Source organism: Mchenga conophoros, linkage group LG8 (assembly GCF_057382185.1).
Source record: "Mchenga conophoros isolate Kocher_MC1m ecotype Shallow Benthic linkage group LG8, M_conophoros_male_GT1.1, whole genome shotgun sequence".
Taxonomy (NCBI): domain Eukaryota; kingdom Metazoa; phylum Chordata; class Actinopteri; order Cichliformes; family Cichlidae; genus Mchenga; species Mchenga conophoros.
This window is the reverse complement of record NC_140533.1, coordinates 8,428,408-8,441,491: the sequence shown is the minus strand read 5'-3', so window position 1 is coordinate 8,441,491 and position 13,084 is coordinate 8,428,408. Positions and strand designations below refer to the sequence as shown.

The following is a 13,084-nucleotide window of genomic DNA, read 5'->3' as shown; positions in this document are numbered from 1 at the left end:
ATCATGGATTTGACCATGAAATTGCTAAGAGGGATAAAAGCCGACAACTAACCTTATGTCAATGTCTATTAATAGCATTTTGTGTGGGTGTGTTGTGCAAGTTCAAGGTTTGAAAGAGCAAAGCGTATGCACATAAGGTCATGTAAAATGCCACTCACTGTGGTAATGTTTTATTTGCCTTCATGTTAGGATTGCTAAGCTGTGACACCATGAGTGCAAGGGGTTGGTGGGCTGATGATTCTCAAGCTGTTGTCTCACTGCTTATGGTGAGTGAGTTGTTACTTTTTGCCATATAGTAAAATAATAAGCAATAAAAGTATGAGGAATTGCTTTTGTTGTTTATTTGAGATAGTTATTAAACACATCAGGAGGGGCAGGGATAGCTCATTAGGTAGAGTGGTGGCCCCATGATCGGAAGGTCGGGGGTTCGACTCCACTGAACGGCTACCCTGAGGTACCCCTGAGCAAGGTACTGCCCTACACACTGCTCCCCGGGCGCTGCACTGGTGGCTGCCCACTGCTTCACTGGGTGAATGGGTTAAATGCAGAGGAACTATTTCCCTATGGGGACTAACACATACACTTTACATCACTTATTGGTGCCTAAACCAGTGTAATTACAGCTTTTGTGAAATGAATCAATATTGAATTTTGTTAAAACACAAGAGTGTATTAGGGTGCTTATTTTTTCATTATGGTAATTTAATCCAATTTGAAGTGAGTTTAATAGTTCATTTTATAAAAACTGAAAATACTTGAGCTGATTTAATCTGCAATTTAATCTAATCAAAAGGTATTGTAGTAAAAATCTCATCGTTCAGGCTGAAGTTCGGCTGAAATGCAGACGCAAAAATGAAATGAAAGCAAGTCTGCAGCCGCTGAAAAAATCCAATTGACCAAACAGTTCTCTGGAAAATAGCTTCACCATTCCTGGAAGATGCATCAAACCTCTGCTTGGATAGTAGGAAGGAAAAGTTTTTCCAACAGTTTCTGAAGTTTTAGAGCATCAGTAATAAATATAATTTCTAAGACATTTCTTCCCCGAATTTTCTTTGTTAGCTGTAAGCACTTTTATAACATTTTTATTGTTCTATGAGCATTATTATCCTAAACCAGGACACCTATTTGTACTTGTGGACTACATCAAATTCGCACATGGTCGAAGCCTACATTCTGTTTTAAACATTAAATGTAAAACAACACTTAGTTTTAATCCATCAGATTCTCCTGTGTCTGAGTTGTGATATTGATTAGTCTGTTAACTTACACAGCTGGAATTTCTGCCAGCTTTTCTGTGCACAAAGGACACACATGTGATGCATCTCACTGACAGCGTTGGACAGAAAACCCACCGCCTTTTGATTCCAATGCTGACAACATGTGAATTTAATCTAGCTAACTCAGATTCCTGCTCAGACTGATTATGAGAGGCATGCTGATGCCAGACAGAAAGACTGGACCCATCAAATACACACAGACAAACAAAGCAAAAAATGTGTTTGGGTCGGCTGAGCGACAACAATTAATCACGACTTCCATGCTACCTCATCGCTGCACATTCAGTGTTTGGACCAAACAGACAGGCTCCCGTTCTGCATGTCTTAGCTCCTCTTTCTCTCATCTTCCTTCCTTTTGCTTCCTCTCCTCAAGCCTTCAGGTAAAGCCTCTTATCTCTCCTATCTTCCAATAATCAGCCTGAACCTCTTTTACTCTGCACACCTATTTCACTCCTGACTTCATCTCACCTTCTGGTAGTCTATTTTAAGGTCAGAAGTCATTCATCAATCCCATCTCTTTCGTTTATTTCTCTTTTATTCTTACATCTCTTTCATCCTTCTTTACTGTACCCCATCCTCTCCTTAGCTTCTTGCAGCTTAGTTCACTTACTGTCACAGTGTGTTTTGGCTCTCTCACACCCTAAGCTCACTTTCCTCACCCTGTGTTTTTCTCTCCCTTCACTTCTTCTCAGTTTGTCAGCTGACTGTGTGTCTCTGTGCCATCTGGTCGGCTCACAGCCTGCCCGAACCATGCTGAGATCTGCCATGCAAAAAATGACAAAAAGGGGAGTCCCGGGGATGTGTGTTTTACATCATCTTCAAAGTACAGCACCTTGAAAGAGTTTGCTGTGCGTTGGTGTCTCACACTGTGTAAGGGTCGGGGGGGGGGGGGGGGGGGGGGAGTGTCATACCTCGAGCAATCCTCAGCACTCTCATGATGCGAATGATGGTGGGGTTGATGGGCAGGGAAGCGTTGACCTCAATCTCCTCCAAAGTGATGCCCATGATGGACAGCAGCACGATGGCCAGATCCAGCTGGTTCCACCTACACGCCAACAACCACACACAGACGTACACAAAACATACTCATCAGCACCAAACACAGACTTGGGTTAGTTGTTTTCACTGAAACTTCGGATAAATGTGATTGGCTGCAAAAATGGACTCAAACAAATCACCCATATGTGAGTCATTTCCACCATCACACAAGTGTGAACTCCAATCATATGAAGTGGACTTCAGTCAGAACTGAGTCACTGATCTGATGACTTTGAACTTTAAGAAATCGACAACAGTCCAACTCAGAACTGCAGTCTTATGTTTTTGACTGAGTAAGTTGGAGTGCTTAGAGGAAACACTCCAAATTTGACATCACAATAGTAAGAACTCCACCACAATTCTGCCCAGACAGAGACAGAGACGGTCCCTTATTTAGGAGAACTTCAACATGGATAGAAAATGGATAACGCTAAGGAAGAATCCTGGGTACAACACAGCTTTCATGGCCTTTTTTAAGTCTACAGTGACACTCAAAAGATTCTGTATAATGTATCACCTCAGTGTTCCAAAGCTTTAGTCATGCATATTTAACTAATCAAATAACTCATGAAATTTAGAGACGGATCATTTTCTCCATGACAGTGAGAGCGTGCTGACTATTTTAAGTGCTATGAGGAAAGTTTTTTAAAAAGCAGCCACGATGTGATTCCAGTCACATAGGCGTAGTCCACAAAATGTTCAGACATGACCAGTTTTGAAGTTGCCGTTCAATAAACGACAAGTCTGGAACGAAGTGAACGTACACAGCAAAATCTCCAGTGTTAAATTAACACTGGAGAGTGTCTATATGGGTCCACACCTCTGAGTGTTAAATACAACACTGTTGAGTGTTAAATTAACACTTTTGACAGTGTTATATGTTTAAAAGTAACCTAGTCAGTTTTGAAGATTAACAAAGACTAACACTGAGCAGTGCTGGTTTTCTAACTGGAATATTTCTAACATTTTGAGTTATTTTCCAGTGTTAGAAAATCAGCACTGCTCAGTGTTAGCCATTGTTAATCTTCAAAACTGACTAGGTTACTTTTAAACATATAACACTGTCAAAAGTGTTAATTTAACACTCAACAGTGTTGTATTTAACACTCAGAGGTGTGGACCCATATAGACACTCTCTAGTGTTAATTTAACACTGGAGATTTTGCTGTGTATAAAACCTGAAGACAGAGGTGGGTGGTCGCAGTAACCTGGTTATTGTACTGCTATTTACATTGTTAATATCCATGTGAGGCTTTGTTTCACTCAGAGTTTGACATTTAAATCCACATATCCCTACATCTACTCAAACTGCATTAATCAATCCGCCTGAAATTATATATGTATTTTTAAATTAGCTCAGGGTTTTTTTTGGCTAAATGCTGCTGTACCTGGAAACAAAAATAAAAGGTTGTGGACTGAGCTGTTCTTAAACTGGGTTCTTGCCAGACTTGAAAAGGATAATGGTCTTTCTCTGGTGAACGGGACAGACATCGTGGACTCCTAGGTGGTCAGCTCTGGTCCAGAAACACGATGTCTCCACTGAAGCGTGTGGGTTTAGTGGGTGTATTTCTTTATATGCAACATGTGCCAGTATGCAGCAATGCTGCTGGGATTGTGTTTGTGTATTATTGTGTGGTTTTCACCAGAAAGCCAGAGATTTCAAAGCTATGAAATCATCTAAGGCATTTGTGTTTTATTGGTGTTTAACAAGGCTGTTTGTATTCATGCAGGCCTCTCTGAGAACCAGTCGCTGGAGCACCTTAGAAAAAGCTCATTTAACTTGTCTGAACGCTGCCTCAGATTTTCTACATGACTCACAATTTAAAGACAAGTGCTTGCAACCACTAATCTACTAAAATATCACATCCACCCCAAATGTCAGAACCGAAAAACAGGAGGCAAATGTTTCTTCAGAATCTCAGTTTTTCTTTGTGTCAGTGTAGGAAAGTTCAACATGACACGTCGGGGAACTTGCGAGAGATTTATATACTGACTTGTCCTTGAAGAAGCGTCGGAAGCCGAAGGCAACCAGCTTGAAGACCGACTCCAGCACAAAAATGAGAGTGAAGATGTAGTTACAGATCTTCAGTGCTTCATCCAGCTCCTGAGAGAAATGATAAAAAAAAGTTACAGATTCATAAAGTGCAAAAGTATTCATTTTAACAACTCTGTAAAGCCGGCATTAAATTTTCTCTCTTACTCCACCATGGCGATCTGTGGTTTTCATTATTTATCGAAATGTGCTGAAGCTGCAGAGAAAACCAATGAAATGATCTCACCTCGCTGCTATCTTTTTCATATTTTAATGGGAAAACACTGATTTAAACTGAATGGCTTGTTATGCTGCTTAGTTTTGCAGCTTAAATAAACCACGTTCATGCTTTTATAATCCTTACATAAAATACTAAAGGGTCCATAATGCAAAGGCTGTCCTTTCTTCAGAATTAGCCATTCCATGAATAGATCACACCATCCCCTCTGTTCCTCCCTCATTCTCCATGAAAAGCCCATTAGAATCAAAGTGGCCATTTCTCCTTCTTTCTTTTTTTTGCTGGAGGGAGAATTCACATTTCCCATCTGCATGTAAAAACTGACCTTTAACAGAGAGCTGTGGAGGGAACTGGTCATCAGGAGGGATTGGACTGAAGTCTCACTGGTGGCAGTTCATACACTAACACCAGTTTGTGATAAATCCCTTGATGCCAGCCATCTATTATTTTCTATTTTCTACAATTTGTTCTACTTTAAAAGCAGTCAGAGACCATTGATTGATTCCTGCAGGAAGATTTTACACTTATAACAACATTTTATGCTAGCACTCTCTGTTGACATATCATACTCCCAAGTAGTCTCTTATCAAACCAAATATATTCAGTTCTACCTAACATTATTTAATATCTATACTCGGCAATTCTATCTAATAACAATTTTACTAATGATGTTGTTGTACAAGATAAACAAACAAAAAACAAATTCCAGGCATTTTAGCAAACCTCTTACTCTTCCCAGAGATGCTGCACTGTATTGGCCACCATCTGTTGTGCTAAACTTTCTATCCTAACCAATAACACTGTTCAGTCTTACTGCCTTCTAACAAACAACATTCTGTTTCTCTTAAGGGTATCCGTTGGTACAACCTTCTGTTGTACTAAAAAGTAAAACCCCCACATTCTAGCCAAAAAGCTTCTAATCTGACACCAACGGCTCCTTGAAAACATCATTCAGTTTAACCAATCACTGCTCTAAACCACCAAACCTTCTATTGTACCTTAACATATTCTCTAGTACCTACTGACAGAGATCAGCTTTATATGGTTAGTTCCATAAATGTTTGGACAGTAACTCAGTTTGTGACCACAGTAGATTTTAAATCAAATGATAAAGATGCCTCAGGGTTGTCACGGTCAGGTGTGAAGAGAAAGAGGACCCAAATGCAGTACTCGCAGATTTATTATAAGTTTGGCTGAACTGTGGTAACTGTTTAGAAATTACAGCTGTTTTGACATGTGGTACCCCATTTTCAGAAGCTCAAAAGTAACTGAACTAACTAGCATTATTTTAAATGTAAGGACTCTCTCCGCACTCGGATGAAAATCTTTTGCAGCGACAGAGAGCACAGCTCTGTATACTGTAGAACTCATCCTGCTTCTCCTGGTAACGTCACATTATCAATAGACAATAGTGGCTCGCTTCCAAAGGCAGCCTCCACCGTGTTTGACAGATGACGTATTATGCTTTGGATCACGAGCTGTTTCCCTTCTTCTGAATCCTTTTCCCCCAACATAATTTCACTTTCATCTATACAAATTATATATAAACATATACTAATCCCATAGGGAATTAGTCCTCTGAATTTAAGCCACTCACTCAGTGAAGCAGTGGGCAGCCATTGTGTAGATCTGGTACGAATTTGAACCCCTGACCTTTTGATCATGGGGCAACCAGTCTACCTACTGAGCTGCCTGTCTGGCAGCACAGTGGCACGGTGGTTACCACTGTTGCCTCACAGCAAGAATGTCCTGAGTTCAATTCCACCATTAGGCCAGGGTTTTTCTGTGTGTGGAGTTTGCATGTTCTCCCTGTGTTTGTGTGGGTCTCTCCAGGTACTCCAACTTCCTCCCACAGTCCAAAGACATGCAGAATGGAAACTCTAAATGGCCCATAGGAGTGAATGCGAATGGTTGTGTCTATGTCTTTGCCCTACGACAGACTGTTAAGCTGTCCAGGGTGTACCCTGCCTCTCGCCTTAAGACAGCTGGGATAGGCTCCAGTGACAGAACTGTTTTAGATGTTTTCTTCGTTGTAAACCCTTTTATATTTACATTCATGAAGGTGTCTCTTCATTTTAGGGTCGACAACGATATGCCCACTCAAGAGTGTGCTTGACTTTGACAGATGTTGTGAAGTTGTTTTTCTTAACCATGGAAAGAATTCTGTCATCATGTCCTTTTTAAAAAAAAAACAACTAGTTGATGATTTGGTGACTCCTAAAGTTTTTGCTGTCTGTTTAATAGGTTAATTGTTTTCAGCTTTAAGATAGACTCTCTCACTTTCTCTGGACCTGGGCCTCACATGCCCGTGAACCTGCTTGTCAATCAGTTGCCTCAGAAACAGTGGAAAATGGGGTAACATGCATAAAAATGGCTATAATTCATCAACAGTTAATGCAAGGCTTTTATGAAATCCCTGAATTAAAGTTAAAAGTTGAAATTTGATTGTTTGATCTAAAATCCACTGTGATGGCAATCAGAGGCAACAATTCAAACATTATATTGTGGTACTAGCCAGATATTTAGAGAATTCAAAAAACAACTTCAATTTAGGGCTCATGTAATTTTTTACTGTCTACTAATATTCTTAGCATGTTGCTAGGATCTAGCTTCCTGCTCTACATTTTCATATACCATGCCTTACAATACCCTTATCCACCCTGTAATGCAATCCTATGCTTTTGTTGACTCTCCATTGATATCTGATGCATCTTGCTTAAAACAACTTTATCCACTCAGTCACATTTATTTTTTCAAAAATCCACCTCAGTTTGTTGTTGGCCAACAATGTGATACATGAAGTGATGGACTCATATTTGAGTGTTGGAGAAATCCCAGCTGGCAAAGCCTGATGCCTGATGGTGATTAAAATATAGACTATAAATCCTCAGAATCCATAACCAGACCTCAGTGATTCTCATATAATTACCTTTCTTTAATGGGTTGGATCTGGGCTAAACCTGGTTACCTTAATTCTCTACAGTTTGGAGCATTATTTAAAGTCCTTTAATATGACTTTTTTCTTTTCACTGATTGTCCAAATATTCAGTATTTATTCTTTTGACCTCCCTCTATAGTTTACCACTGCCTTTCTAGCCAAGCTTTTTACAGTTCTTATCTAACTTTCATTTGTTTTCCCTGATGACCTTATCCCTCTCTCAGCCTTGTTCAAAGAACTGGTGAGGCGGGGGGTTTTTTCATTAGTATTTTATTATCGTTGGAAAGGCTTGTTCACCTGACACTGTCTCCTAAAGCATTCAAAGCTATAAACCTCATGTTTCTGGAAGGCTGAACTAGAATTCCAACAACATTCGTTTTTAGACGCCACTGACCTGAAGATTAAGGAATGGAGTGTCTAACAGCCAACGTGCGTGCCAATAATCAGCTTTTTATATTATTTTCATGGCAGGAAAACTTGAAAGAATTGGCAAAATTTGAAGAATTAGACTCCTGACACAACAAAAGAGCGTGCATTTGTCTGTAACTGTAGGACTATGAGAAGCTGCACTGTATTCATTATCATCTGAAGTGACTGATATGAGATGGTAATTAAAAACCACTCATGGAAAAAGAACATCCAAAGGAATTTTTAATATTTAACATGAATATTTTTTCATTTATATTCAATATTAATATTCAAACATAGTGATTTTTTTTAGATTGACATGTATACATATGTGTAAAACTTTTTTCTCTTTTTTTTCCTCCAAAGGACTGAGCCAAGCCAGCATCCTGTTTTCCCAAACATCTGACCTTAGGCTGCTGATAGTGCTCCATTGACATGGTGATGACGTTGAGGCCTATTACGATGGTGATGAACAGGTCCAAGTAGTGGCTGGTGCACATCTTGTGGATGAGAAGGCGGGTGGGGGAGTAATCCGAGTAGTAGGGCTTACTCTGAGCTTCTGTTGGAAGTGGGAAATGGTTGGGGGGAGTTGGGGTGAAGGCAGGGGTGAGGAGGAGGAGGAGGAGGAGGAGAAGGAGAAGGAGGAGGTGGTGATGTTCAGAAAGTGAGACAGGAGGTTTTACACTGGGACAACATACAGTAGAGCTGCTGTGTTGAGGACTGGAGTCGACGAAGCCTTGTTTTAAAGGAAAGTTGTTAGTGGAACATCAGTGCATTAAAGTCACTCACAATGGCTGACTCCCATTACGAATATGAGAGTATGGGAAGAGATGCAAAAAGAGAAGGCCGATCAGATAATGAAGAGAGAGAAAGAGAGACTACAGCCAAGCGCTCCTGTGGTCTGGAGTCACGACTAATCAAATCAGATCCCCTCCCCTCTGATCAAATTTTCTTTTCTTTCTCTCTTGCTTTCTTTCTTTTTTTAAATAACTCTCCCCTGACACGATAAGAGACAAACAGCAAGTGCTCAACGTGGGTTTGAAAGAGAAACTCCAGGGAGGCGGCTGCTGTCGGGCTATTCCAGGTTGGAGATGTGGCCCTCTCGCCCTCTTTCTCCCTGATCATCACGTGACACGGCCTCTCCTTATCTCCTCTGCTCCCCTCCTCTCAGGAGAAGAACATTAACGCATTAGGAAACTTTTCCATACTCATCCATCACTTCATTCCTCACCCCTTCCTTTTTGTCCAGAGAGGATGGATGGATGGATGGATAGGCTGGGAGTCAGGGTGAGGAAGAGAGAGAAGACTCATTCCATCTATCACCCTAACACTCCATCAGTGAAGGAGAGGCTCTAGGTCACACGAGTAAAGGGATGTAAAAGGGAACACACACATTTAAAAAAAGATCCTTTGGGTGTTGTGAGCACTCCCTGTCTACCCAATTAACTGTGACTGCAGCTGTGCTGAACTCAGACTATTCCCAGTGTGTATGTGGGGTGGCTGTAGCTCAGGTGGCAGAGCAGGTCAGCCACTAATCAGAAGGTCGGTGGTTCGATCCCAGGCTGCCTCCTGGCTGCATGTCAAAAATCCTTGGGCAAGATACTAACCCCATGTTTGCCTACTGGTGGTGGTCAGAGGGCCTGGTGGCGCCTGTGTCCGGCAGCCTCACCTCTGTCAGTGCGCCCCAGGGCAGCTGTGGCTACAATGTAGCTTGCCATTGCCTGTGTGTGAATGGGTGAATGACTGAATGTAGTGTAAAGCGCTTTGGGGTCCTATGGACTAGAAAAGCGCTATACAAATGCAGGCCATTTACCATATGTGTGTGCCATTCATGGTGTGTGCCTACAGGGTTCCCTATTGAATCAGGAAAACCAGTATAGAAAAAAGACACACATATCTATCTATCTGAATCAAGATGTGTATTTATGATATAAAATTTAGCAGGTGCAAAGTTATAAATGTTGAGCTCCATCTATCCCACTGTATGCAGTATTCCTTTTTGTATTTATGGCGGTCAATGTCAAAACCTGTGATTGGCTGCCCTTCAGAAACTTTGAGCGTGACTTGACAAAAAGGGAGGAAGGTAACTCGTTTAGCTTTAAACTAAAATGATCGCGCGTTCGAGTACTGCTATCTTTGACTTAGGCTATTTTTCCCAATTAAATACAAACAAAAGACACAAATCTAATTAAAATATAAGCGTGATATTCAAAATAAAAACAACACAGTCAGCTAATGGCCTCCTCAAAACTGACTGCAGGCACAAACACATCAATTAAAGGCAGGATAAAATGCGCTCAAGAGGATGAAACCGCCTACGCTATAATTACGCGTGGCATGCCTTAGCATTTTCGCTGCGTTATCTTTAGCAATACAACAAAGGGAAGCGGTCAGACCTATCGATCTGATGTAAGTGCTCCTTCATAGCAGCAAAAATACTGTTTGCATTAATTAATTACAGCTAAAACATGCGATTCAGTGGTAAATAAGTGAAAGAAATGCCACTTTTCACTTCCTATAAGATTTTATGTCCTGTCATAGGAACTGCCGAAAAGCTTTTGATGTAAGAGTTTTGCGTGGGAGGTTGTTCATTTCATTGACAGCACGCTAAACAAAGACTAGCAGAGTTGCAGCACCTGGAATTAAGGATCGAGTCTAATATTTCTGTTAAAAATAGAAATTCAGAGTAAAGCAATGATGTGATATGTCTAATCTATTATTGCTTCTATTGGTGGAAACAGTGCTGTGGGGATTTATCATTAAGACCTGGCTTCATTTGGAGTTTATTTACACTTTTCTATCTGTGCAAGATGACCAGTTTACTGACATTCCACTCTTATTTAGAAAGGTCAGTTGGTGCTCACCAGTCAGCTTGGTTCCTTCCCATTTAATAGTTTCATGTGTGGCAGTCTTAAAGAAAGCCCTCAATGCCGTTCTGCTGTCATTCAAGATGGTGGACTTCGACGGAGGATGGAGGAGAAAGCTGATTTTTATTTATTTTATTTATTTAATAAAGCATGGACGCATGTTTTTTTGCATGCACAACAATGCAAACAACGGTCCTCCACTGAGCACGAAGAGGTCAGAAGTCTTACTTAAAGATAGGGATCTAAAACTAAGAGGCTAAAGGGTCATGCCCGAAAATATGTCCCTAAATCGACGATATTTAAACAAGTTAAAGTGTTTGACTTTTAATAGTTTCTTCCTGAAAACTTTTGTTTATGCCACATATGAGAAGTCAGACTCATGGGCACAGAACATTAAGAAATAAAGCCTGCCTCTGATAATAAACCTGCTTTGTTGTCTTTGGTGCTGTCAAGGTAAATAACGGAGAGTTGAAGACTTGTTGAGGTCTGAACTCTAAGGAGTGCCTTCAAGTGAACTCATTCTATATTTGTGCTCCAGTTCATCTTCGCTGAGAGCCAATTTTGTGCCCGCTGGTAATTATTGATATTGACAGCAGGAGCGATGAACCTGAATGTCAGTGGTGCAGGCAGAACCGCGGGGGCGGCCAGCGGTGGAAGTCTGACCGCAGACATGTGCGTGCCAGACAGTGAAAACGATGTGGCTTCTGGTGTGAGCGGTCTGGCTTTTCAAATTAATGTGCTAACACAAGCTGACGCGCTCCCGTCACCTGCTTTGCTTTTGCAGCAGGACGGCACCTGGAATTATCTCCGCACCAACATTTCCTCGTCTTTTACATATATATTTATATATATAAACGCCCAAACTCTTATGGATGTTTCGGCACTTGGCCTCTGAGTAGACAGTGATAAAGCAGATGTAAAATGTCTGGGACACATGCTTTTTGAAACGGGGTTTTGGGTATGGCCCTTGCGGGGACGCAACAGCTTGGTTCATTCACTGGGAGTTTGCATTTACGAGCTCGTCCATCATCTCTGAATGAGCAAACATTATTTTTACTCTGCTCTACTTACCGTCTGCAGGTGCACTGCCGGCTAAGCCAGACAGACACACACACACAGAGGAGCAATACTTTTGCTTTACCACCCCATCTCCTATATCTCATTCATTTAGATATTCTGCATAACATGTTGTTTTTTTGTCCTATTGCCCTATTTACATTCCTTTAGAGTAAAGAAAAAGTTTTCTACACCATAGCTAAAGTCAGCTAAAGCTTGGCTCACTTTCCTCTCCCTGAAAAAGTGATCTGAGTAAGTAAGTGAGCACTGCCCTTAACATTATGGATGTGGCAGCAAGGGCAAGGCCCAACAAGAGATATGTGGATAAGGGAGAAGAAAGTGAGAGACATAAACCGTTTGGCTAAAACTCAACTAGTCTCTGGAGGAGCATAGCGAATGAAGTGTGAGAAGAGAAGGTGAAAGTTTAGGGAGCCAAATTACACCGGCTGCCCCTGCTCCCCTGCTCTAACTCCCGCTGCTCTTTTTGCCTCCACTGGAGAAAAAGAAAGCTTCTCCTTAATGAGGAGCAGAGCTCACGCAACTCCTACTTTCAATCACACTGGCAATTATTTTTTCCTCCCCTAAGCCAGCTGGGCTACCAAAACATTCAGAGGATTGGAAAATGATTTTGCTTCGGCTCCCACTTTCACTTCCTCTGTCTCCACTTCCCCTTCTCCTTGCACGTCCTTCACTGATGTGGCAGGTGGAGCCTCCTCTCTGAGCTTTGAAAAGGAATGAGGATGAGCGCAAATGCACAGAGGGGCCGTGACCGACCGCCCGTGAAGGTCCCGGCATCTGCTCTTTGCGCTTCCATCCTCATTCGCGACACCGCTTTTGTGTGAAAGTGTAACAGGACCAGCTGGGGCAAAAGGGGCAGGGACTTAGAGCTTCTTATGCCTGCTGTTCTCCCTGTTAGGTTAAAAATGAACCCTGAAAATGCTGGGGGTTCATACAGAATAAAACTTTACAATTATTTCAACTTCATTACTTTTACAGTTAATGTCCACCAGATCTGGCTGCATTAAGCTGCATCTTTGTCTTAGCTGAGCAGAGCACCAGTTGCCATTCAAATGGCTCCATTCATCCGTCTTTATGAGCTTTTTACCCCAAAATGTTATAATTTCATAATAATTTTAGTAATTTTTTTTAGCCTGTCTCAGTTTCTTCTATCTTATCATCATGTTATTGTTATTAATCTCTGGCTCTGATCCACAGTCTGTCTTTTGTCCT

General features: G+C 41.3%; 1 protein-coding gene across 3 annotated transcripts in view; it reads right to left on the bottom strand.

Moving 5' to 3' along the window:
* The window catches only part of cacna1g (calcium channel, voltage-dependent, T type, alpha 1G subunit), a 213,366-nt gene that overhangs the window by 24,095 nt on the left and 176,187 nt on the right, over positions 1-13,084 (bottom strand). For all 3 annotated transcript variants that reach the window (XM_085283808.1, XM_085283809.1, XM_085283810.1), the window contains 3 exons: positions 8,339-8,490; positions 4,310-4,419; positions 2,189-2,322 (listed from right to left, as the gene is read on the bottom strand). In XM_085283808.1, the coding sequence (XP_085139934.1) occupies positions 2,189-2,322; positions 4,310-4,419; positions 8,339-8,490 (396 nt within the window). The remainder of the gene's footprint in view (positions 1-2,188; positions 2,323-4,309; positions 4,420-8,338; positions 8,491-13,084) is intronic.